This window comes from Papilio polytes, unplaced genomic scaffold, assembly GCF_000836215.1.
Source record: "Papilio polytes unplaced genomic scaffold, Ppol_1.0 DF824437.1, whole genome shotgun sequence".
In the NCBI taxonomy this organism is placed as follows: Eukaryota; Metazoa; Arthropoda; class Insecta; order Lepidoptera; family Papilionidae; genus Papilio; species Papilio polytes.
In genome coordinates, this window is record NW_013524767.1 from 151,704 (window position 1) to 177,640 (window position 25,937).

The window sequence follows — 25,937 nt, forward strand, 5'->3', positions numbered from 1 at the left end:
CCCCACCCTCCATGCCACGCCCTAGACATTTTAACTCCTTTCTTTGTTATAATTTCAATCTGATATTGAAAATAGTACCTTATTGTTGGATTGTATGGTTAATTTCCATTTTCATATCATACAGTTACCCAGAGTTAATTGTTTAATATAATATTTACTGACTATGCTAAAAATAAACTATTTAACAATGAAATTTAAATAATATTAGGTGGTACAAAATAAAAAAATCTTATTTCAGTAAGTATCACAAACAATATAGAAGTTCCCAACAGCTTGTAATGTCAATCAATAATTTATGGTTTGTATCAATAAAGCATTGCTCGGCAGATCTTAAATTGATGACCTAGATGTCTTTAGTTAAATTGCCTATTCCATACTTCTGTGTCCAATATTTGTTCCGACCAATATTGTTATATTTGGGAACAAAAATTATTTTAGCATAAATCAGAAAAACAAATGGACTCATGTATAGAATATGTGTACATTACTAAAAAAAAATATGACAAAAATACGTTATTAATAGCATCAGGATATATTCCATACATACCAAGGGCTGCTGCATATCCCAGGAATAGAAAGGAAAGCAATAGTAACGTCTTCATTTTGCCGGAAACTGACGCCGGTACAATGTTCTAATCAACACCCGCGCGACAAACTAACACTTTATATTAGATATGAGGGACCAGTATGATATTCTTGGGGTGACATATCAGAACAAAATTCATCACGAACGAACACACCCAGTGGTAACAGCGGAGCGCTTCGGACTGCGCGGCTGCGCCCGTCGCTCGACCGTCCGCTCCCGGTCCAAGCTAGTTTCCCCGCGCATGTGTTTTAATGTCCAAATCTCGATGCATTGATTTATTACATCTACTATTATACAGAATCATATACAATTGGGGCGTCACCCCTTCGGTTTGGCAACGTCTAGACAACGCCTAGCTACCAGCTACCGCGACTAAATCAGAGGTCGATCGGGTTCACTGTAAATTTAGACAAAAAATCACATCATATTGATGTATTTAATAACAAATACTTTGTAAATTATTAAATTAACTAGATTTAGAGAAGCAGTACGGAACGTTACATATAAAGGCACTATCAGTATGTTTTATCTACCGGCACTTTAATTGGAATTGTATTATTGTTATGGGTCCCTATAATGTACGGCCCGATAATGTACGACCCGATATTCCATGTACAAACAAATCCCTTTGCTTGTACACGGATTATTAAAAAATTGATTGACTTGACAGCTGTCAAACTGATGTGTGCTCATCAGTGCTGTGGGATCAATTTGTTATCGATAACCGGAATTTTGTAAACGTATAATTTCTTTTCAAATAAATAAAATTATGGTATTATAATAAATCATTACGAGAAAAAATACTATGAATGAGATCGATGTAATTAATTTAAAAGCTTACAAAATAGGGAATTTTTTTTGAAGCTAAACACATGAATGTTTTAATATATTTAAGTGTTTAGTTTTATTTATACTTTGTGTGTTCTCAAACATTTAAGGCATTTATATTTCATCCAGCTGGTGATAGCGATATCGAAATACATTTTACACGGACAGCACTACTCATTTTTGGTTGGCTTATTAATTTAGCCGGGTAGCTGCTTGGAACTAACAGCTTTTTCTTCTTTCCGAATTAAATGCGGCTGTCTGTTGATGTTTCTATCTCTATTTGTTAGTTCGAGACCTCACCGCTTGTCAATCTATCGTCAACGCCAAAATTTTAAATTTAAACCAAAAGTAGGTATAACTCTAAAGGTCTGTCCCACCATATTTTAAATTGTTTGATAACAATCCAACATATAAAATATGTGATGGAAATATCGGATTTTGTTTCCTTATCTGACAGTGACCTCAATTTTATGTCATCTGAGCCTGTATCAGCCAGTGGTGGAACAGGCCCTTAAAGTTGTAATTGAAAAATAAATTAATGATTCTAGAAATTTTAAATGAAATTTCTAATGATCATGTAATGTGATTTCGCGTATCTTTTTACTAAAAGGCGTTAGAAATATATGGATAGCTCCATCTAGTGCGTTAATGTATAACCTAAAAGTTTTCAAACCAAAGCGACACGGCAATGTTGTCGCGGGTTCGATTTCTGATTTTGGAAAAGTTGAAAATTGTAAGAGTCACAAAATGATATGAAAACAATTAGTATTTTCTAAGAATGAAAAAAACTACGAAAAATTTAAAAGTGGTAATTACTTCATACATTCTCTATCAATGAAAATAAAAAAAAACACAAAATCTGTTTAATAGACAATGTTTCGAAATAGATGATTCAACATAAAATTATAAAAAAAAAATCGCACAGCAATTAAAAAAACAAAAGTTATGTACCTTTATGAAAAAAGTTTCGTTTTTTACAGCCAGGATCTTCTGAATCTTTAGTGCAGTATCCTTCCTCTGATCCGTTTGTAACATTCAGATAAATTAACAATAAAAATAATTTTAAAATTAGTTCAGTTCGTTTACCGGACATCTTTACTATCGGGCATTTGCCGAACGAATGCAAACCGGGCACGATTTACTTTATCAAGTTGCTTACTAAAATGTTCAGGGCTACGTTTTATTTGTCGTTTATGTAAGAAAAACGAGACATCGTTATATTCAGTAAAATGAAAGTGAACCAAATTGAAAACTATCGAATCGTTGATGCGAAACGTCCAGAGAAAGGCTGATAAATTTAACGACAATTGGAAATTAAAAGAAATTTTGTATGTATATGTTTACTTACTAATATTATAAATGCGAAAGTTTAGATGGATGGATGGATGGATGTTTGTTAACGTTTGTAGCCTAAACGGCTGAACGGATCTCCATGTAATTTGGCACAGGTTTAGAGCATAGTCTGGAAGAACACATAGGGTACTTTTTATCCCGGGAATAGTTACAGTTCCTGTGGGATTCATTAATTTAGTTTTTTAATGATTACTCGAACATTCTGCAATGGTTAAATATATTCTTTTGAAATTTGGCACAGATATAAAACAAAGTCTGGAGTACACATGGGATGAGGTTCATCCCCGAGAAATGTCCGATTCCCGAGGGACACGTAGCTTTTTGTTATATATAGTTATGTTTATGTTTTCTAATACCGCGCGGATGAAATCGCGGGCAACAGCTCGTGTAACTATAAATATAACTAGAATATGTAATATTTTACTGAGCGTCTCTTATCGTTTAGTTATGAATAACAATATTTTTTTCTTATCACTTAAACTGACTATAAAAAGCTAAAATTAATACATGCGCCTGGTAATCTGTCAATAAGGATCTTAAACGAATTGTGAAAACCAGATGTAACGTATATTACGAATATAAAATTATATCTTAATCATAAATAAAAAGGGGTTTAGGTTAATTTATTAATATGACAGTAAGACATCGGATGATCTTGGCTAGGTCTAGCTACCATTAATGAGGTCTTGTTCGTAGTAATTACCTAACTTTCAGCTATTCCATTCTCCTATTCATTCTATATCTGAGAACACGATATTTTCATAAACTTTTCTACAGTGTAAACGAACCCTTAATACTTTATTTCACTCAATAGTTATTTTGAAAAAATGTAAAAGTACTTCTTGTAAATAATGACCTTTTACAGCGGTATCTCGTTAGTTGATATCTCGAAAGTTGATTGACCTAAACAATTGACAGTAGTTAAATATTGTAACACTACCGTTACTGCGAGAGAAATCCGTAAAGCTTGAAAATTAACTTGCTAAAAAATAGATCAGAATAACCGTAGCGATGACAAAAAGGTTAGGTGAAAGTATTACTCGATGGTTACGCTTCGCTGAATAATTCTATACAATAATTGTATACCGTTGATGTTGGTCAAAGTGTTTTTTTTCTGATTAGCTTTGAGCTGCTTATGTCAGGAGTCGTATATACTATCTCTCTCCTCTCTAATAATTAACCTCCTTAATACAATTACGTTGCCGGTAATCATATTGTCTCATTCCAATTAGTTAAATTAACAGTGTTAACAATAGTATTTCGTACAGATATAGCACTGGAAACTAACAGCAAACTTGATATTTTAAAAGAAAAAATTGCGCGGATGAATGAAAGTGATACACGGTTAAAATTAATGTTAACAAAGCATAAATCCATTTGTGATAAAAACACTTTATTTGAATTTTGGCCAATGTAGCCAATAGTTTCAATAAATAACAATAAATATTTTCAATAACAAAACATTTAATGATGCATATATGTTGTAAGAGGAGGCACATGTGAAGCTTCAGTAAATTAGAATCCAATTACTGCAATGGGATTAGGGACAGAAACGAACAATTCCACTCCTACTTTAGAAGTAGTCAGTCTTCTAGTAACTACAGTCGCTTACACATCAAACAAAATGCCGAAAGACGATCCAGAGACGACAGCACTGAAGAAGGAACTCACAGATTTGATTGCTCAGGCTAAGGTATTTCGTACTCACATCATGGCTTGTACCTAAGCATATATAATAAATATATGATGATCTACAAGCCGGTGTTCATAGATCAGTTCTATTTGTATCTGCATAAAGATATGATTTGCATGAGTTGTGAGTCACGGAACATTTCGTGGCTTGTCAGCTTCCGTCGTTCAGCTATGAACTGCTAATTTAGTTGTTGCAACTCAATTGTTCAAGACTATGTGACTTTATCGTGAGTGTATATTCCACTTCTCTACGACCTATTTTTATTAGCTAATTATTTCACTTAATCTTTAGAAAATTTTCTGCAGATAAAAAGAACATGAGCTTAGTTGTAAAATTGCTATTATATTTTTTTGGTAGGCAGCGCAAGAAAAGGTTGCAGATGCAAAACTCGCAGAGAAATGTGGTGACATGGGAGACGTGCCTAAGATACGATTCGTCACAAAGAAGACTCTTAAAGGTCACATCAACAAGGTGAATTCGGTACACTACAGTGGGGATTCCAGGTTAGTTGTCTAATCATCTCAATAAGTTTTCCAATTATTTGTTACGTAAAGGGCTCGGTATGCCCATGTCTGTCGTGCAATGAACATTATTCAATGCACCGTCCATTTAAACGACGTCCGTTTGTTTTGATATGTACATTAAATAATTATATTGAATTCGTGTAATTAAAGTTTTTATAACGCGCGGCTCCTGCACGATGTTATGTCCTGGTGCTGTTTGTATTATATACAGTTTTAAATAATTTAACTATATCATGTGTAGTCAATATGTCAATCATTAATTGGATTGTAATGTAACGTATCATATACGAGTATTACGTATTTCAAATATACACTCGTGATGGATTAAAGCTGCTTTAAACAGGATTAGCGAAAGGTGATCATAGTTTCCATGCATAATACCTGCATGTAGTCCACGACATTCATTTATAGATGGGTAGTTAAAAATTGAATTATGTCATTTTAAAAGTAAACAGTAGTTCATTGCTGTATCAACGCAGCTCGAGGTTTGCACAACCCATGTTTATTGGTCATACCCATTACATGTCAGATAAATTGGTCGTTTCGCTATAGCTATAAGATTCATGTTTATAGGCACTGTGTGACCGGGTCACTGGACGGCAAGCTGATTATTTGGGACACGTGGAGCGGCAACAAGGTGCAGGTCATACCTCTGCGCTCCGCTTGGGTGATGAGCGTCGCCTTCGCTCCTTCGGGCAACTTTGTCGGTAAGAATCGTAGATGAGCCTCATCTCATATTCCACCAAATCTAAAATTACGTATTCAGCTTTTTGATTGTATTATGTTAGCGTGCGGCGGCATGGACAATATGTGCACGGTGTACGATGTGAACAACCGCGACGCGACTGGCGCGGCCAAGATGGTGCGCGAGCTGGCCGGCTACGAGGGCTTCCTCAGCTCCTGCCGCTTCCTCGACGACACCCACATCCTCACCGGCTCCGGGGATATGAAGATGTCAGTCTGTTTACGTATTGCTATTTGAATTTTGTCATGTCAAATTTTATAAGGTAAACGCTGGTGTAACTTGAATTTCATTTAATTTGATAAAACTTAAAAGTATCTCAGGCCCTAAGTTCTGTCGTTCCTAAACTATTAATGATAATTGAAGTTAAATATCTTTAGATGCGTTTGGGATTTGGAAGCCGGCAAACGAGAGATGGACTTCAACGCGCACGCCGGTGACGTCGTCACCATCTCCTTAGGACCAGGTAAAAGGAATAGCTCAGAAAGATACTTACGAAGTGCATCAACACTTTATTTTATTTAATGTTTAGATATGAAGACATACATAACGGGTTCCGTCGACCGCACCTGCAAGCTGTGGGACGTTAGGGACGAGAAGGCCAAGCAGACGTTCTTCGGACACGACGCGGACGTGAACAGCGTTTGTGTGAGTATAAAATTCTAGACCGTACTATACATTCGATCAGGAATTATACAATTTATGGAAGTCTTGATGATAGATACTTAAATTCTGTATGGGCAGTTCAGTTTACTTGTATCTCAGACTTTTAACGTATAACTAATGTATAATTGTACACCTGAAGTACCATCCGAGTGGACAAGCCTTCGCGACCGCTTCAGAGGATAAGACAGCGAGACTTTTCGACCTTCGCAGCGACCAGCAGTTGGGTCACTACACTCCGCCGGGGAACAGCGGCTTTACTAGCTGTGGTTAGTACCAATATTTTAAATCGTCAAATGTAGATTAGGCTGGCATTATTGAAGTAAGAGGGGTGCCCTTAGCGTTACTCATAATTATGCATTCGTATTTGGTATTTAGGTATTATTGTCGTAAAAATTTATACTGTCCCCTTTTTTATTTTTTTTATCTTACTTTATTAAGATAAGTTTTACATATATTTAATTCATTCGTTGTTTTTAAATATAAAATACCTAGTACATACAATAAAATACTTATACAAATAAAAATGAAGTACATATTGTTTTAGTATGACATTTACTGTCCCTCTACCCTTGTTACAAAGTGACATTTCCAAAGTTATGTAAAGGTAGTTTGTGACGCAAATCGTTGGCAAACACGTGTCCCTGCTGAGTACACTCTGAGACAGCTGTCCTAAACAATTGTCTTGTTTTCTTCATTGCCAATGAAGCGAACAAAATGTACTATAAATAAAAAAAATATAGATATTTTAACGTCAGATACAGATGTACATAATTTTTTTATATAAATTTAAACAATTTGAGATTTCATTTCAAACATAAGTGTATTTATTACTTTTAATTCCAGCTCTGTCTCTAAGCGGGAGATATCTGTTAGCTGGCTCCGATGACAATGCCGTTCATTCGTGGGACACGTTGAAAGTAGCTCACACAGGTATGTGGTACACAACTATTGTTGTCTATGGTCATCGCCAGATGATTTACGGGGTGGGCAGGTTGATCTGATAATCAAGAGGGAAAAACTGGTTATCAATCGGGGCTAGTAATAAAACTTTTTTTTATTCCAAAGAGAATGCTTAAAACATGTAGACAAGTCGTTTTTAGGTATCTGTATGGGTTAAAGGGATGTTTATCTCTCTAGGGCGTGGGGCAGTCTCGAAAATTCATATCGCCTTGTACATTAAAAAACTTTACAGAATAATAGTAAAAAAACATGCTTGTACATTGAAATTAATTGTAATTAAGAGCATAAGTATTCAGAGTCGAAAACATCCATTTCTCTTGATCAGTTTGAAAAACTAAAAACAGATGTTTTTACTAGTATTAAGTATTTCAGTAATATATCATAATAATTTCCAGGTACCCTCAACGGGCACGAGAATAGGGTAACATCTATCTCTGTTGCCCCCAATGGGATAGCTATGGCGAGCTGCTCCTGGGATCAAAGCGTGCGCGTTTGGGGATAAAAAGTTTAAAAACCTAAAAAATGAAATAAATGACTTACTTTTAAAATAATGAAAACCATTATATCTCATATTCTCTGTCTACATATAAATGTGAGATGATTTATTTTTGTTGTATTAAAATTAATTTTAAAACTCCCTCATGTTCGGAGACGTACGGGTGAATTTTAATTGATATCGCTATAAAAATAAATAAGCCATGTTACATTTAGTTATTGAATTATTAGAATAACAACATAAGTCTATTCCAGAATGTTCCGCTCTAGTATATATTTAGATTTATAATACTATATTTTACAAGTATGAAAGTAAGGCTCTTAGAATGTATGCGTTTGTCACCTACACTAATATAATAAAACGTAAACACATAATTCTTTGTTCCCTAAGATGTCAGCAATTACAGCACATTTTTTAATAATTCTTTTTTTAATAAAAAGCCCAACACTTGCGTAACGCTTTAGGCTATATATTTTAACGCCATTAAACTTAGGGAGTGAATATTTTGGATAAAAACCCTAATGTGGGAAAGAGACCATAAGTTGCTGCCAACATCAAGGACGCAAGGTTGTCATCATTTTGACATTTGTAAACAATAAAATAAAATTTTCATAATTTCATGCGGATGAAGTCGCACGGGAAACAGCTAGTCTTTTAATATATTTATTAACAATTTCATAAGTATTAACAGATATATATCTACAAGTGTTTGTAATTTAAATTATGAAATATCCATAAACATAGCATTCATTTAATCAAGGTTTATAATTAAATACTATAGTATTAAGTTTTAAATTTAGCATCACTGCGTTTATTAAATAAAATAGTATTTTACTTAGTAATAAATTATTTAATTAATAAAGTGTTTCTTATGTTTCATTTGTCTTCCTGCCATTCCCAGTCTAAGGCCCTTGGCTTTTACCAATTAGCAATGTTATAAAATTGTCATTCCTGACGCGCCTTTGTGAAACAAATAGCAATTTTTTTTTAAATCTTTGCTTAATAAGTAAATAAAAAACACTAAACACAGGAAACCACCCCATTATGTAGCATAAAATATAACAATAATCATAGTTTTGTAGCAGGAGTATCTAGGTGCGCGGCAATACACCTGCCGAGGAAAGCACAGCAAACACTCTTTTCTCGAAGCGCTTCAGAGCACATTTGACACCGCTGTAACTTCGGTGTGGATAGAGATAGAAGATTGAAAATTTCTAGCGATTTTCATTAAATCATCTAAATTAAAAACTTAAATTTAAATAAATGATAATCTTACTTCTCACTAATTTTACTAATATTTTAGATGCGTAAGTTAGGATGGATGGATGTTTGTTAGAGTTTGTAGCCTAAACGGCTGAACTAATCTCGATATGGCTTATATGTAGATGATAGTCGGGAAGATTACATAGGTTACTCATTATTGTTTTTTTTAAATCTATGCGGACGAAGTCGCGGTTAATATCTAGTTTATTCATAACGTAATAATTCATTTTAAACGACGATTGAATTAGCAGAGACAGAATCCTCTTTAACCTTACAATATTTTGATAAATATAAGACAGTCGAAACCGTTATGTCCTCATCAAAATTTTACATAAAATACAAATATTATGTCGATCAGAATGCTTGATGAACGATACCAAGAAGCACATCGGACATAGCGCACTGCAGTATCTACATTGTGTTGCAAAACAAATGATTTTCCGAGCAACGGCATTTCGTAAACACATCTCAGTCACCAAGTCCCTACAACTCTTGTCATTATACGAACCACCTCCGAACGACAATGTTCTTTTTCAAAAGACTGTTTATACCAACAAAGCTAACAAAATTATGTTACGCACTAATGATCTCTGTATTAATAGTTGTGATATTCTGTCGTTTACATTTCAAACATAAAACGAAAAAATTGGACGTGAACAGCGAATTATTTCAAGAAGATGAAAACCAACCGACTAATTTTATACCTTACGACGGAAACTTGAGATATATCGTCCGTTGGGTAAATCCTACTAACAAAATGATAGAGTTCGTGGAGGGTTCACGACTGTTTGTAATGAAGAGCTGCGTCTGGTCGAACTGTTACATCACCGACAACAGCAATATCCTGAACTCATTCTCCGGATTTAGCGTCGTCTTATTCGACAGTCCGGACATGAATTATTTTGAAAATTCAAAACATTTACCCAAAGAACGATACCAACACCAAAAATTCGTGTTCGTGAGCGGCGACGCTTCCTCCAGTCTACCTGTCTGCAACGATATGTGGAATAACTATTTCAACTGGACATGGACGTACAAACTAGACTCGGATGTAATCTGGAGATACCTCGTCATCAGAGATGTGAAGGGGAAAATTATCGGACCTCAAAAGGATATGAATTGGATAAAACCTGAAAATATGTTGCCCGTAGATAGTGCCTTTATAATGAAGTTGAGATCAAAAACGAAAATCGCTGCTTGGTTTGCGTCCAATTGCAAAACGGACAGTCAAAGAGAGAACTTCGTTAAGGAGTTGGAAGTTTACTTAGCGGAATATAATTTAGAAGTAGACATTTATGGAGATTGTGGTAAACTAAATTGTCCAAGAATTATAATGGGGAGGTGTCTTGAGATGTTGGAGAAAGATTATTTCTTTTACTTAGCGTTCGAGAGTGCCTTGAGCGAAGACTATGTGACAGACATACTGCTACACGGGCTGAAGCACGACGCTGTACCAGTCGTCTTCGGCGGAGCCAACTACACGAGGTAACATCTAACAAGATACTAACCATAGGTATATCATGTTCTAAGCAGCTTTGTAATTTTGTCTTGGTTTAACTATTTAAAAATAATTCATTTTCTTTCCAAAACGTATTTCGAAATGAAATAATAACGTTGCTTTTTTGTAAAATATATGCAAAATTCCTACAGATTCTTACCAGCCAATGCGTATTTGAATGCGCAAGAGTACGGGCCCGAGGGTCTGGCGCGAAGGATGTTCGAGTTGATGCACAGCCCCTCGCAGTACCAGAAGTTCTTCAGGTGGAGGAACCACTACTCCTATCACGCACACGACGAGTCCCCGGACTCCGACAACTTCTGCAACCTTTGCGCCGCCGCCAACAAATATCGATTTGACAATGACATGCGCAAAACGAACTTCAAAAGTTGGTGGAACGAGAAAGATAAATGTAAATAATTCTCGATTACTTACTAACTACATATCTATACTTAATTAAATAAAGCGTTAAAACGCACGTTTTTGTTTATAAACATTTTTTGAGTAATTCCCATTTTTTAAAATCCCTACAGTTACGTAATATATATTTTAACACTGTTAAACTTAGAGGGTAAACTTTGTCATTTTCATTTTTTTCAATAGAAGCAAAGAAGTAAGTTTGCCATGGTCACTCAAACAATTCTCAGCCAATGTAAAGGGTCTTCGTTGTCATTTGTGCATTTGAATTTTGTCACTTATAATTGAAAGTTTAACGGAATGTAAACAATAATAATGTGATGTGGATGAAGCCAATCCTGATCAGCTGGTTGTATATATAGAACTGATTGACTTGAGCTAATTTAACATTGTGGTAAACTAGTGGTGCAAAGACAGTGCGTATTTATTCGAAACAAGTAAAATATAATTTAGGTTATAAATAATCTTTATTTTTTAATCAGAACTAATATAGAACTTATAAACTAGATGTAAATAATTTCATCAAATCATAACTTAGGTTCACATTAAAAAAAACAATATTGTTCGTAAATCACTTATTAATCATTTTCTTATGTTAATGCACCTAAATTGGAGTGAAATTATACACTTGCTTTAAACGATATAAATTTGCCTTAAAAAGTGTAACCTTGCCTTTAAAGGTGTATTTGCCTTAAGATGTGTAAACATGCCTTAACAAGTGTAATCTTGCCTTAAGAGGTGTAAACTTGCCTTAACAAGTGTAAACTTGCCTTAAGAAGTGTAAACTTGCTTTAAGAAGTGTAAACTTGCCTTCAGAGGGAGTATATTCGACTTAAAGGTCTATAGTTCGTCAATGAACTTCCTCGTTCGTATGGTGTGCCACAGTGGCAGAGATCCCCAGACCCTGGAGCGCGATGCCAGGTTATTTCTCATCTTCTGTTTGCTTCCGATCTCTAGATATTCCATTCTCTTGCTGCTGGTTGCTGGTTCCCATTTAAATGGCAGCTTGTTTGGTTTGTTCGGGTCACTGAAATAATAAAAACTTTGTTACGTATTTTCCTTATCCAGTGTATAAAGTTCTATGTAATAATTAGTATTGTCCTTTAAAGTTTTTTAGAATAATGCATGCGAAATTATTTCACGCAACAAAATAATGTATTGATTTCCGATTAGTCGGATATCTAGGAGTACCTATAGACAAGTTGGGATTTCTATATCGATTCAAAATTTTTTTTTTAGTCTTCGGAGGGAAGTCTTAGATAACTTGTCCTCAGGGGGGAAGCCAGGGTAATAGGAGATTTGACCAACTTAAACCACGTCGGTGGTCATCCTCAAGTAAAAAACAAGAGAGTTCCGGGATCTCTAAGGAACCGATCAATCGAATTATGATCTAGGAAACTATATGATTTTTTAAACACAATCATCAAATCACCGGCACCGTTCTGAATAGTCATATCATGTTGAATTTAAATTTCTTTACTTCATAACGAGAACTGTCTCTGTCTACTTCACTGTTGTGTGAAAACTATTCAAAGTGTGCAGTAGATCTTACCCGGTGGTGGCAAAATTGGTCCACATAGTTATGATCAGTTCACTGATCCTCCTGTCCTCTTCGGAGAATGGCTTCGAGAGGAAGTGAATAGGGAACAGATGCATCAGCTCGTCAGCGTGACATATACCTAAAATAAAGTAGATTGATTGTATTTACTAACCATAAGTTGAAATTTAGTTATTGCATCAGAAACATTTTCAAATTATGATATGTTAAGTTATATTTCATACGTTAAAGACAGTTTTGGTAACGTATTATAAGTTTTTTTTGATGCAATTAAAAGTATATTATTTCTTATAATCACTTGACTGCTTCAACCTGAACGCCTCGGCTTTGATCGCTTTTCCTCTAGCTACCGAATGAGCGAGATAGCTGTGCGCGGGCGCCGCACATTGAACAATTATTTGGGCCTTCATAGACAAATTCATCTGATATTTTACATACTTCTTTTTTACATGAATGAGTTTTGTATGAGTTAATAGTTACATACAAATATGGTCTAAGAGAAAATAAGGCGTATCTGAGTTATCGCCAATTTATGTTTCAAATTCAAACAATTTCCCAAATTTTTGACCGAGTTCCCAAAATAAGGAAGAGCTTAATTCATCTGTATTTATTTTTCCGGTATAACGTATATGTCTACTCATACACAGCAGGTTCAAGCAAAAAAAGAGATATGCAAAACATCAAGTGAATTTGTCTATGAAAGCCCAATGTGCGCTGGCGCTGACGGCGCCTGAAACGACTGTATGGAGGCGGGAGCCTCGAGGGGAGGCCACGCGCACGACACAATGCTACAAGAGTCTATATTACATAGGTAAATTACTTATTTTAGAGATATTCAGCGCATACGACTGTTGGTGCGTTGTAGCGGGTAATTTTTATTTTTTTTCTCATAATTGTCATGTTTATCTATATGTTAGGGGTAATTTCAAAAAGTTGTTCACGCCATCATTATGAGGCGCCGACAGGATACAGGGTAAGATTTTAAAAAGGATTTTGTTAACTAACCATAGTCGCCTTCCTCGTCACCGAATATCTGCGAGAAACTGTTCGTAGCTCTGTAAGTGAGCTCGTAGAGGAACACTGGATTCTTCGTATAATTGAACGTTAATTCGATAGCTTCCAATGCTGGGTACGCGAAGTAGGAATCCGTGTAGATCTGAAACGTATTAATAGATAGAAATAAGGTAAAAAGCTAAACTGAATACATCAGATTAATTACTTACATTATATCAATGCATAACTGCAAAAGTTTTTGTTTATTTATTAATCATGCGATTGATAAAATAAATAAATAAAATATCATCGACGTAAAGGAATAAAGAGTGAATAGCCAACAACGACAGGCATCGCCAGACGATGATCAAGGCTAGGTGTCAGCTTAATAGGTCTAATTTAAACTAGTTTTTAAATCTATTTTTCATTCTTGGACTCTGTAGGAGGGGCAGGTTTTCTACTTCTAACCCTTCTGAAAACGCCCAGCAGACCCACCGTTAACTTTGTCGAGGTCCAAGTTCAATACCAAACTTTTCCGCTCCTTGCAACTTATTACTCTTGGATACTTGTCAACATTTTTCTATGGGACCTCTATTTTCTTTTTTTAAAAGATACCCTATCTTTTGGGTAAGAGGCAGGGTTATGAGACATTCCACATGCCTAAATTAAAATAACGTACACGAGTTAGCGCATTAAAATTAAACTAAGTCTTAACACTTTTTGCTTTGTCTGTGTGTTTGTGGGCGCTAATCTTAAAAACGACTCGATTGATTCGGATTTGGTTTTGACTGTTTTATTGTAATAAGCACAATTTAACAATTAGTGTTATTTTATGCAAATTAGTGTTAAAAAATATTTATTGAAAATTTAGGCGATTTTAAATAGCAATAAAAAGATACGTGTAATCTATTAAGTACACCGCAATATAAGGAAGGATTCACTTTTAATTATAATGAATTGGTCAAATTGCCCTCCTAGGTGTGCCGTCAGTGTGCGTTGCTCGTTTACGGCGGGCCTGCGCCAATTGGCAAATAAAGACAAGAGCGACTAAACACTAAACGAGAGACATTACAATCTTTAGACCACTCAGCAAAATATTAGTTGCATATTTATTAAACCATAGATAAAATACTTACTTCAAGTATCCCGGACTTGATCTCCTCCTGTCCGCCGCCGTTGAAGTAAACGTCTTTGATGCGATCGGTGATGACGTCAGCGTACGGAGAGTTGTCGTAATAAAACGTCACTGGAGCTATCGCCTCGAAGGCGGATATGAACTCCTGGTACCTGCTCGAGTTGGCCGTTATCCCTGAAGAAAAAGTCATTAATGATAAAAGAAAACATACTTGCACAAAGATATCTTAAATCTTCGTAGTCACTAACAACTCATTTACGATTTAAAGTAGCGTATCAACAATCATTGATAAAACATCGTCGAATAACATCGTTGCTTTTCACATAATGAGGCTATTGTCATGATTATCACATAAAAGGACTAATTAAGATAAGGAATAACTCACAGACAGACTTCAAGCATCCTTCATCTTTAGTGAGGCCAGTCATCCAGGGTACAGCGGCAACGGACGGCGTTTTCCGTGGGCTGGCGGTCAGGAAGGCACCGGGCAAGTCGGGCTCCGCCACTGCCTTGAATGGGGTCATTGGTTCGTAGTCCCACTCCTGAAAAATATATGTCACAAAATTTTATCTATCTTCTATGACGTAAATAATGCGCTGAATTCTTCGAAATCGTTTACAAAATTAATTTTAGTTATACCAGAAATATTGGCACAAATAAGAACAATTCTAGGTTCTAATCTAATCAAATTACTTACGTAGAATTTAAATTCTGTATTGATAATATCGTAGCTGTCTCTAGTGCGGAGACAGTCGAGCATGACGTCAGAGGGCGCTTGTGGACAGTCCAGGAATTTGGCGAGACGGAAAGCATTCCGCAGAGCCTCCCCAGGGGGCGCTTCTGCCCAAGGCACCAGCGCGGTACCCGACTCCGAGATGCCTTTGTGAAATAGACCTGAAGTGACAATGTTAATTTTCGTATAAAAATCTAAGTACCTAAAAATCCAAGGCAGGCATTAATTGTGATCGTTCCTTAACTAGAATTGAATTAATTATTAAACAATTATATTGTCATATCAAAAGGTGACTTTATGATTTGCTTGCGTATGCAAATTGTTATGCACTAAGCAATTTGTTAGTTTATATCAGAGCTAATCAATAGAAACTAAAACATTGTAACTATAACTTTGCATTCTATTATATTTAATCTTTATGCAAATTACTTAATAAGTTACATTATTAATGTTATTTATCTGATATATACTTTGTCAAACTATAAATGTAAATTTTTGTAGAAGAATTAACTTTGTAAAATCGTTTTTGTGTTCAAAGAAAGCCTGTAGTTGTATACTCACCTACACTTGTCTTTGACAGCATGTGATAGTGCACACTAGCGCCACCAGCGCTCTCCCCAAAGATTGTCACTGAATCCTTGTCACCACCGAAGCTGTGGATTATCTTCTGTATGAAGCGTAGCGCCTCCTGTTGGTCCTTGAGGCCGTTGTTGCCGGGACACTGCTCGTCTTGTGTTGATAGGAATCCGAGGGGGCCTGCGAAAAGTATTATTAGTTAGCTTAGATCTCTTTTCGTTAGTGCTTGACTAAATATTAAATTACTGGGGGTGTATTTACCTTAATCAAAAACATCTATCCCAATAACGCTATCACTGATATTTTCCGTATAGTCAATTATCATATTTTGTTTAATTGTTCAATTAACCTGTCAACATGCATGCACGTGCTTGCAGTAAACTGAGTAGTCAAGCTTACTTAGCATATTAAGTAAACAGCATGCAATTTGAGTAATACATATGGTGCGTTTGATTAATTCAATAAATTATTGTTAATACTTTTGGTTGTTTTAAGTGTTCTCACCGAGTCTATAGTTCATGGCTACTAGGAGAACATCCCTGTCGAGGAGGTAGTCGGGCCCGTACATCTGTGTGGTAGCGTCTCCGCACATCCAGCCCCCGCCATGGATGAACACCATCACGGGAAGGAGACGGCCAGAGTCTATTTCCTGTAAAACATTTCAACTTCTAAATTATCAACTGTAATGCAAAAATGTTAATAATTTTAACAATTTATACATCAAATAAACCTCTGGATACAAATGAATAATTCACAATATAACGATCTATGGGCATTGCAAATCTTAATACTGAGGTCAGATTAAGTGATAAGTAAATTAAGCTTTCAGGTTAAGTTATCAATTCTTTTGACATAAGACAGCCGTCGAGTTTACCCTGACTTATTACGAGTATATTTAATTAATTCAAAAGTTTTGTTGTTATTTCTATTACTAGTGTTTTCCCGCGACTTCGTCTGTTTAGAATTAAAAACAAGCTGTCTATTGTTGTGGAGTTAATGATTAATAATATATGGAATGCGATAAACTCTTTAAAAACAGGCTTACAGCTTTTAGTATTATTTTAAAAATTACATTTTCATAACTTTACGTACGGGACCATTTAACAAGGTGAAACTTCTTGAGGTTGTATCGTCTCATTGTGAAGATACTATGGTCACCTTCCAGCTCCATAATCAAACCAGCATCATGTCATCATAACATTACATTATCACTCTATTTACACACGTATGAATAATCATCACAATCACTTGTCTGGTACAAAATTAAGTAGCAAGATTCCACCCGAACAAACACATACATAAAAAGCTTGTAAAAACAATGACAATTCTAAAATGTTATTTCAGACTGTACTCTATCCCTTTTAGAATATCCATCAGAGGTTATGTAGTAAAATGGCGGCTTAAGGCCATCGGCGCACTGCGCAGTATCCTCACCCCATTTCCCTGTACTTAACAGTGCGTTCTGCGCAGAGATTCGTAGCTAGAAGCTCTTTAACAAACTTCCATGCAAAAATTCAAACTTCTAATTTAAATTACTTTAATACACCTACTTTTTTATTTATCTATTTTATTTTTTATTTATTATTATCCTCAATTTTATGAGATTTTAATCTAAAATTAATAATGTCTACCTAGTCCAGTGTGACTTCAACAAAGCCGTCATTTGCTAACAGTGATGAATATATGATGATGAATGACTTGTGCACTTGACTTTTGGATGACAATTTCGTCTCTCTTTATCATAATTTTTGCGACATCACCTTAACAGTGTTTTACAATTTCTACTACAGCAAAAATATGAAAAGCGTTTTCCACTGTTTTATTCATAGATGGCGCTGTAGAAATTTTCAAGTCACTATCAATTATCTTCTCGTCTGATAATAAGGAGTTCGTGAGGCGAAGGCTTAATCACTCATTGGACTATCATGGTCTAATATGTAGATTTCTAGCTGGAAAATTAGTTAGATATTTTTGCATCGTCAGTTCCGTACAAATGCGTGCGGATACTGACGACTATAAAGTATGAGGCAAGCTGAGGGAGACCAGTGGGCTAGCCCTGATACTGGCTATGGCCAGTGATTTTAAAATTCGTTCAGTCAATTGATTGTCATGGTAAAAATATTTTATTTTTGTGTTACTAACAAGAATTTTGTATGAATAAACAAAACTTACATTTCCCGTAAGCGGTGTGTAAATGTTGAGGTACAAGCAATCTTCCTGCCCCACCACCTCCTTCTGCCGGGTGTACGGGTTGCGCTGGACGCACACGGGACTTGTCATCGTTGCGTCCAGGGTTCCTTCCCAAGGCTCTATAGGTTGGGGTGCCTACAAAAAATCTATAATAAGTTGGCACGTTATCCACAAGAATACTCATGGTTCTAAGGTGCCATCTCAAAGAGTTAAAACGTATTGCATTTTAAAATTCAGTTCGTACAATGTAGTCCTATAAAACGTTTGGTTTTATCTATATGTGATTTTTTTTTATTGCCTTACAAAATTGTAACACCATAAACATATTTCTAAATTGTAAAATAAATAGTTAGAATTAAGGAAAATTCAATTTTGTTTTGCTCTTGAGGTATCCTAGACTGTTAGTAAATCAACTATCAACAACTGAACTACCAATATTATAATTAACCTAATTACTATGTTACAAAGAAACAATTTTATTTTTCTCGGAATGTATATGATGACGCAAAATATACCTTTATACATTTTATGAAAGTACATAATCGAATAACATCATTTTTAGCATCATGTTTACTAAAGCGATAGTTAACAAGATGTAACGTCGATAAGGAAAACTTAGTATTCTTTTTAACATTCACAACACGACTATATTGTGCAATTTGTTTGGAGTTATCCAACTGCCAAGTTCAGGGTAAGTACGCGATGTTTGTAATGAATAGACTCAAAAACTACTTCACCGATTTCGAATATTCTTTCGCCGTATGAATAGTACATTATTCCTGAGTGATATAGGCTGTATTTACTACTGTTATAAAATGATTAAAAAAGGCTTCCGAAGCAAGGGTAATAATTTCCTAACGCCCAAAAAACGTACTGTCTATTACAGGAGTTATAATAACTATCGAAAATACTTGGTTTCTTTAATTTTAATTAAACATACGTCAGGTGACATAAAATATGTTTTGACAACGCTGTGTTACTTTATTATCATTAATAATGAATTATCAGTTAAAAAACGGCATTTAAAGGTATGTTTTTGTTTTAATATAAAGATTTATTACAGATTACTACAGGTTGAAAATTCTCGGAAAATTACAGACGTCATTCTAATCCGTAATGGCATATGAAAAAAATAGTTTATAGCAGTATATGTAGTAATTAAAATGTTTTTTTTTTAATAGTGAAAACTTCGGAACGTAATATTTTTATACAACTTACATTTGTAGTAACATTAGTCATTTTCCTTTAGACTTTGAAATTTTTCATAAATTATGTTAAGGTAAAAAATACAAAATAAGGAAACTCAGTTATAATAGTAATCTGATGTAATTAAAATGAATATGTAATAATACTATACAATGATTGTTTTATAATTCCAGAAACGTGTAAATAAAAAAACCTTGATAAAAACATCAGCTGAGAGGCCTACGATTTTATGCCGAAAACCATTAATAAAAACTCAGAAAATCAAAAAAACGTAAACCAGAAGACCTTATAAATTATTCAGAAAAGTTCAAGGTTTTAGTTTAGATTTAAAAAAACTAACCATCATGATTAAAAATACGGCTGTTTAAAAACTGGCCGAACCGGTTTTGATAACACACGTGTAAAACGTAATAGTATTGATTCATACGTTACTACGTTATGTATTGTCGCAAACACGTAAATAATAATAAATCACGTTAACATTTAATATGGGTATAATTAAAATGTTCTAATTACAGAATCAATTGCTACATAAACGTACATTAGTCGAATTATGTTAATAGTTTCATCAATTTACTAACGAACTAGATGTAATATAAAATGTCAAATTTTACAATCAAACGGTCACATTTAAAATGGTATACCGAAGACCTAGTCGTATAATTTGAAGTAAATCGATGTGAGAGGTTTCAATACTTTAAACATCCAGTCAGTTTCTAGACGTTATACTTTCTAATTTCTAGTCGCTAGATGTCATTAGTGTCGTTACAATGGTAAGAACAAAAAATAGATTACGCCAGATTATAGAAGCGAATTGTAAACGATGTTTATTTCGTTATTGGGTGAGGCCATGGGGGTCAATTTGCAAAGCTCTTGACTTGACCACGACTATGTGACCCCCCCTCCTCTGGCGCCAAAGCTGGATCCGTCCTTGAGTCTAACAAGGATGAGTCCGTGAGTGAGGCGCTGCTATCGATTATTGTTTGAGAATTTAAGCCATTGCAATTTCGTTAGTAACTTCAAATGTTATCACGTTGCTTATTATCCTTAATAATACTATTTACACGACTTCATTTCAGTAATCTAATCTATCGTAACAATGAAAGTAGTTCACATTACTGTTTGCACATTCACGAATTAAGTGATCCTTTATCAACAAAAGATATAACGCGGTAAAAGGATTAAGATAAATATCAGTATGACAACAAACGGCTTTTGACAATAACACAAAAAAATCACCGTCAGCTTCCACTGACGTAACAAAAATAAACACCTTGAGAAATGACACTTTTTATAGACATATATTAGATTTTTAGTATTATTCGTTTTTTTTTTTAATAAAAATTATGTTTCCATCAAAACCAAGTTAAATTTTAATCTACGCCAACAAAGTTGTAGCTTCAAGTTAATATGGTCAATGTCTCTACTTCTATGATTGTTGCATAACAATGAAAACACGTGGCGTCAATTATACCATAACTAGTGTATATAATTATAGTTTTAATGATGTTATTAAATTGTACTGTTTACGTTTCTTACGGTGAAGGAAAACATCGTATTGCAACTTGCACATATCGGAGAAGAAATTCAAAGTCTAGTCGCTTCTAACGTAAAGCTCAAACCCTAACACTATTCATCCTTGTTAAGATAACAGAATTTTACAGAATAGTGTTCGATTGTAGAATGTAAAATGTAATAACATTGGCCTAATAAAATAGATTAAAACTAAGCGAAAATATTTAAATAGAAATAGAACAATCGTAACTAAAAACATTGCAAAACAAGAAATTAAAATGCACAGATAAAAAATATTTGCGCGCGCAAAATCAGACAATTTAAGTAAAAAATTATTTCACAAAAAATACTATTCATTTATCTTTTTTTTATTTTTTTCGCTGGCTAATTTACCTTGAATCTCAAATCATTGAGTGGGGGTTTTGCGTACGGTATACTAGTGAATGCGGCTATCTGTCTGCCTCCTCTCGTCTCCAGAAAGTACCCTTTGAGATCTCCTAAGGGTGTAGTCACCGTAGGCTGATCTTCAGCCCACACAACAGCACACAGCATTAACACACACGTCAGATACATATTTGAACGTCGTCCGTTGCTAACGGAAGCGTGGGACTGAATGAAATCTTTGGTAACACCTTGTATTTAAATACGTTAGATATTTGTCACGGTGAGAATAGTAACTCCGTATTTTCATAATCATACTAGCCACGAACACTGACAACAAAACGTAATTGAATATTCGATGGGTATTGGCAATACATTGGGTAGGATCAAATCGTAATTTAAACTGTTTTTTCTTGTATTATGTAGAGTAAATTTAAAGTGATCATAGATGAACAAACAATATTAATGTTGTACACATCAAACTGACGATTTGTTAAGTAAACTAGACTGTTATTAGTGAAATTATAAAATGACGTAGTTCGTAAACGCTTGCAGATGGGCGATGAATTTCTCACCGTTTGTCAAGATGATGGTTACTGTACTTTCGCTCTTGAGTTATGATCAAAGTAAACAACTTTACAAGTGTCGTCAACAGCCCGGCTCGAGGAGGGGAGGTAAATTGTGAATTGCGAGTCAATGTACATGAACTGCCTTACTCAGAATTGTTTACAGGGGTCCCTTAATGTAGCCGTAATCCAACAACTTGATACAATCCGTGTGCGGCGACAATTTATCTCCTAAAAATATTAACATTTGTTTAAGGTTTTGTGCGACGAATAATATTAGTATAACATAAATAAATACATACAAAACGACTTTTAGACTACAAAGCCATGACGTGCGCAGTGACCAGTGACTGGCTAAACCCCCGATTGAATATTTCTCAGTACAATAGGAAAATATTACTGGGAAAGAACAGACGCTTAAAATTAATTATTTTTCTGCCATATGCATTAGGTTCTACGCCTGTCTAGATTCATCGATATCCGTAAGTAACAAACATTCATTCATCCTTTCACATCTTACTAATATTAAAAATGCGAATGTTTAGTTGGATACATTTCTGTAAATATTAAAGGGATAGATAATTTGTATGTAATAATATTACGCTATTTTTATAATCATTCCGATGATCGATTATAAATATATATCCAATGTTATATTGTCTTCTAAACATGAATACGGAAATTTACCAAAAAAGAAATCACGACAGAACATCCGTCCGAAAACCATTCGGCTAGAAAACCGCTTTATATTAAATTAATAGATACAATTAAAAAAAACCGTATATTCAAAATATTTTCGAAAAACCAACCGGTTACTAAGTGCAATGACCTCAGACATTTACTAGGCCGCTTTATTATCTGAGAGAAAACATGTCCGTGTAAAAGTTTTTTAGACTAATAATTCTTAAACTCTATTAATATGTGTATTGAAGACTTTCGCAGTAAAGTTGAGATAACGTTTTTAGATTCATAACACGACTGATGATTTGTTTTTGATCCAACGAAGCCTTCGAATTATTTCTCAACAACATTAGCAACGACCTTTCGCTCTTTTCAAAATAATGATATATTGCATCAACACGAGATCTTACTAATGTTGTTTACTGCTAAAAGTTAACTCTTTTTTTATAATATAAAGTGGCAAACGAGCAAGCGACCACCTGAATCCACCGAAAAGGAGGAAAGCGACCGCAGCTCATAGACATCCACAATTGCAGATGCGTTGCCTACCCTTTATTGACATAGGAGGAGACGCACAGAAATAGGACAATTCTCCTTCCTATGCGTCTCCTCCACTGTCAAATCCACTTTTTCTTCCCATCCTTTCTTCTTAAGAAAAAGGGTGGAAAGGGAAAGGGACTAAAATTAGGCCTCCGGCACCACACTCATCAGACGAAACGCGGAATTGCTTCCACTTCACGCCTGTCGTCTGTGTGGTCGTGGTATTACACCGGGCGAGTATATGGTATTACATAAGTAATATTTTAAACCGCGACCGCAACGCGTATCGCCTTCAATTACGTTATTAACCCTAATGTCATCTAACACGTATATTATTAACAAATGCAGGCGCGTAAAATACATAATTTATTTCTTAAAGGTTAAAAATTACTTGAATAAAGTTATCTACATAGATAAGTGTGATACCGATAAACTTAGTTCTTCTGTTAAAGTGGGAAACCTGTACTTCATACAATGAAAGATGGATTTAAACATGGTAAATATTTTTTAAATACTAGCTTTCGCCCTCGACTTCTTACGCGTGGAATAAAAAAAAAAAGTAGCCTATGTATTCTTCCAGACTATCTTCTACATCTATGCCAAATTTCATAGAAATCCGGTCAGCCGTTTACGCTACAAACTCTCACAAACATCTATCATCCATCCATCTAAACTTTTATATTAGTAAGATAGTAAAGAAGCCAAGCAATGTAACACGGTAATTACGTTATCCTCGTAACTAAACAGGTACTTAATAAAACAATAAACAAAGGCGCGTCCCAAAGTCATATATTGACAGACTTTAGCTGCCGAAGGTATCTGCTTATCCACCATTTAAGGATAAAGCTTGATATATATGGTTCTGTTAAACTTTAAACAAAGAGTTCAATATTACGCCTCAGAAATTTGGCTCGCCATTATGCATATAAATAAATTTTCTATTACATTGTATGCAAATATAATTTTAGTTATGTAATTTGGATTCCGTTTTAATACGCAGCAATACTTTTTTATATTCGACGATCTCGATATGGAGTAAAGCATTACTGAGACATGTATTATAATGAATCACGCCCCTACGCCATAGGGTTAGATAAAATACTACTAATATTTTTATTTAGTTAATTACGAATCTGGTTTTGGTAAATTCATTTGGCTATTTCCTATGGACCCTGTTCCCTAGTTTTACTACTCTCCAGAAATACCGAAACATTCCTCTTGAGATCACACAGTCCAACATTTGCGGCATCGTCACACATTTCAGAGGCTACATAAATCATTCATAGATCACAGATCAGTCGAGGTTAGAATAAAATTACAAAATGTTATTACCTCTATCGCAAATAGTGTAAAGTTTTGTGGCAATTTTCTGCAGAATGCCACCATGTACCACCATGATTCGTTGTTAGTTGTTAAACATAGTTTGCACAATAAATAGGTTTTTACGGTAAATAAATTTAATAGTCTTCTGTTGGGGTTTAACGCAACTTTTTATTAAGGAGAAAGAACATTTCTTGTAAGGTATTAGGCCTCCTTCGTGTCCTATACCTGGCCAACTTGTCAGCGCCCGGCAGCACGGAGGCGACCGGCTGCTCCGAGTGCTTCGTGCGCGGCATCAGGCTAAGGTGCCGCCGCCTGTACGTCAACTGCTGGTGGCTGGTCTTCACCTCTCGCCTGTTCTTCAACTCCTCCAGGGTACGGAGTATACTCTCGTTCTGTTTCGCGATCCGATCTGCAATATTCATGATGTACAGTATGTCGTGGCTGAGCCTCGGCAGCTGGATCTTGTTCACCATTTCGAACTTCTCCGAGATGGTATTCATCGCCATGAGGACGTGTCCCGAGGAGGTGCGCAGCCTGTCCTCTGACTTGCCGGCGGGGTGCTGGCACAGCGCGCACGTCCAATGGTACCCGAGGTCGCCGCTCTCCAGCAGCTCCTGAGTCTCGCTCACGCACGCCACGTGGTACTTCGAGTCGCATTCCGAACACCTGATACCTTCACCACTCCTCAGAATCCTCCTGCACTGACTGCAAATCATACTGCAACAAAAAAACAATATTGTAACAATACCATCATTAGGAAATGTATAATAACCAGGGAACGGGTGTGCCATGTATTCACTAGTATTCAAGAGTGTAGTAATAGAAATTCATACATTGATTTAAAACTATTCTTCACCGCAAGAATTCGTGTATCAATAAAAATCCATTTACTACCGAGAGGCTATAAGATACAGCAACTATTCGATATACGATTGGTTGGTTGTGGTACTCGATTTGGTAACATATGCTAATTATTGTGTTTTTATATTAGTACGCGGCGGCCTACCTTGCCTACTAAATACTAAATTATTACCTTTAAATGTCCGATTCCACTACGACCATAGGTAGATAATTTATTCTCTTACATGAATAAATTTGACTTGGCGAAAGATATATTTGACCACTTTTACGACAATCTCTCAAAAAAACATTAAGGTCAATGACCTTTTCATATTAAACAAAAATCCGAAATAGATAACGTAAAAAATTTGGAACATTAAAATCCACAGTACATTTTATGGCATCAAATATTGAAAATAATTAAAATTTATTCCATGACATATATATCATCCTAAGTCATTGCCAATAGACATAAAAATCAAATTGTTTTAAAATCGTTTTATTTTAATTTTTCGGCCTGTTTTAGATCGCGAGAAGACCGTATTCGAAAACCCCATGTTTGGCATTTTGTTACTCAAGTTTACTGTTAATTAGTAGTAGAAATTTACTAAAAATATAAAAAATAAATACGAAATCATTAATATAAAATTGAAAAATGTAATGAAACAACTCCA

At 35.1% G+C, this 25,937-nt stretch overlaps 5 protein-coding genes across 6 annotated transcripts in view; 2 read left to right on the plus strand and 3 right to left on the minus strand.

Annotated features, from left to right (window-relative positions):
* Nucleotides 1-2,524, minus strand: part of LOC106110636 (procollagen-lysine,2-oxoglutarate 5-dioxygenase 3) — a 13,637-nt gene extending 11,113 nt beyond the window's left edge. Inside the window, exon 1 of one of the 2 annotated variants that reach the window (XM_013292526.1) lies at nt 2,366-2,524. In XM_013292526.1, the coding sequence (XP_013147980.1) occupies nt 2,366-2,507 (142 nt within the window). In that variant the 5' untranslated portion in view covers nt 2,508-2,524. Of the gene's footprint in view, nt 1-547; nt 1,165-2,365 lie in introns of those variants that run through there. The other variant, XM_013292534.1, reaches the window with a different exon arrangement.
* Nucleotides 2,525-4,382: 1,858 nt separating this feature from the next.
* On the plus strand, nt 4,383-8,242 carry LOC106110562 (guanine nucleotide-binding protein subunit beta-2). The gene is made up of 9 exons (XM_013292429.1): nt 4,383-4,460; nt 4,818-4,963; nt 5,558-5,691; nt 5,773-5,938; nt 6,107-6,192; nt 6,259-6,374; nt 6,532-6,658; nt 7,236-7,322; nt 7,748-8,242. Exons 1-9 carry the CDS (start codon nt 4,392-4,394, stop codon nt 7,852-7,854), a joined length of 1,038 nt encoding a protein of 345 aa, XP_013147883.1. The 5' UTR covers nt 4,383-4,391; the 3' UTR covers nt 7,855-8,242.
* Nucleotides 8,243-9,628: 1,386 nt separating this feature from the next.
* On the plus strand, nt 9,629-11,082 carry LOC106110538 (alpha-(1,3)-fucosyltransferase C-like). The gene is made up of 2 exons (XM_013292399.1): nt 9,629-10,596; nt 10,762-11,082. Exons 1-2 carry the CDS (start codon nt 9,635-9,637, stop codon nt 11,027-11,029), a joined length of 1,230 nt encoding a protein of 409 aa, XP_013147853.1. The 5' UTR covers nt 9,629-9,634; the 3' UTR covers nt 11,030-11,082.
* Nucleotides 11,083-11,177: 95 nt separating this feature from the next.
* Nucleotides 11,178-21,532, minus strand: LOC106110423 (venom carboxylesterase-6-like). The gene is made up of 10 exons (XM_013292285.1): nt 21,326-21,532; nt 18,194-18,346; nt 16,526-16,670; nt 16,007-16,201; nt 15,410-15,606; nt 15,098-15,254; nt 14,714-14,886; nt 13,590-13,740; nt 12,579-12,705; nt 11,178-12,053 (listed from the first exon to the last, which is right to left on the minus strand). Exons 1-10 carry the CDS (start codon nt 21,503-21,505, stop codon nt 11,867-11,869), a joined length of 1,665 nt encoding a protein of 554 aa, XP_013147739.1. The 5' UTR covers nt 21,506-21,532; the 3' UTR covers nt 11,178-11,866.
* Nucleotides 21,533-24,552: 3,020 nt separating this feature from the next.
* On the minus strand, nt 24,553-25,713 carry LOC106110554. The gene is made up of 2 exons (XM_013292415.1): nt 25,457-25,713; nt 24,553-25,140 (listed from the first exon to the last, which is right to left on the minus strand). Exon 2 carries the CDS (start codon nt 25,137-25,139, stop codon nt 24,579-24,581), a length of 561 nt encoding a protein of 186 aa, XP_013147869.1. The 5' UTR covers nt 25,140; nt 25,457-25,713; the 3' UTR covers nt 24,553-24,578.
* Between the last annotated feature and the right edge of the window lie 224 nt (nt 25,714-25,937).

What these genes read in the sequence shown, in the direction of transcription:
- LOC106110538 (XM_013292399.1), top strand. Translation starts at nt 9,635, where the DNA reads ATGTTCTTTTTCAAAAGACTGTTTATACCAACAAAGCTAACAAAATTA. An exon ending in GGCGGAGCCAACTACACGAG is followed by an intron (nt 10,597 to 10,761) that starts GTAACATCTAAC and finishes AAATTCCTACAG; the next exon opens with ATTCTTACCAGCCAATGCGT.
- LOC106110562 (XM_013292429.1), top strand. Translation starts at nt 4,392, where the DNA reads ATGCCGAAAGACGATCCAGAGACGACAGCACTGAAGAAGGAACTCACA. An exon ending in ATTTGATTGCTCAGGCTAAG is followed by an intron (nt 4,461 to 4,817) that starts GTATTTCGTACT and finishes TTTTTTTGGTAG; the next exon opens with GCAGCGCAAGAAAAGGTTGC. An exon ending in GTTGAAAGTAGCTCACACAG is followed by an intron (nt 7,323 to 7,747) that starts GTATGTGGTACA and finishes AATAATTTCCAG; the next exon opens with GTACCCTCAACGGGCACGAG.
- LOC106110554 (XM_013292415.1), bottom strand. Translation starts at nt 25,139, where the DNA reads ATGATTTGCAGTCAGTGCAGGAGGATTCTGAGGAGTGGTGAAGGTATC.
- LOC106110423 (XM_013292285.1), bottom strand. Translation starts at nt 21,505, where the DNA reads ATGTATCTGACGTGTGTGTTAATGCTGTGTGCTGTTGTGTGGGCTGAA. An exon ending in GCTGTCAAAGACAAGTGTAG is followed by an intron (nt 15,607 to 16,006) that starts GTGAGTATACAA and finishes TTGTCACTTCAG; the next exon opens with GTCTATTTCACAAAGGCATC. An exon ending in TGACGAGGAAGGCGACTATG is followed by an intron (nt 12,706 to 13,589) that starts GTTAGTTAACAA and finishes ACTTTATTTTAG; the next exon opens with GTATATGTCACGCTGACGAG.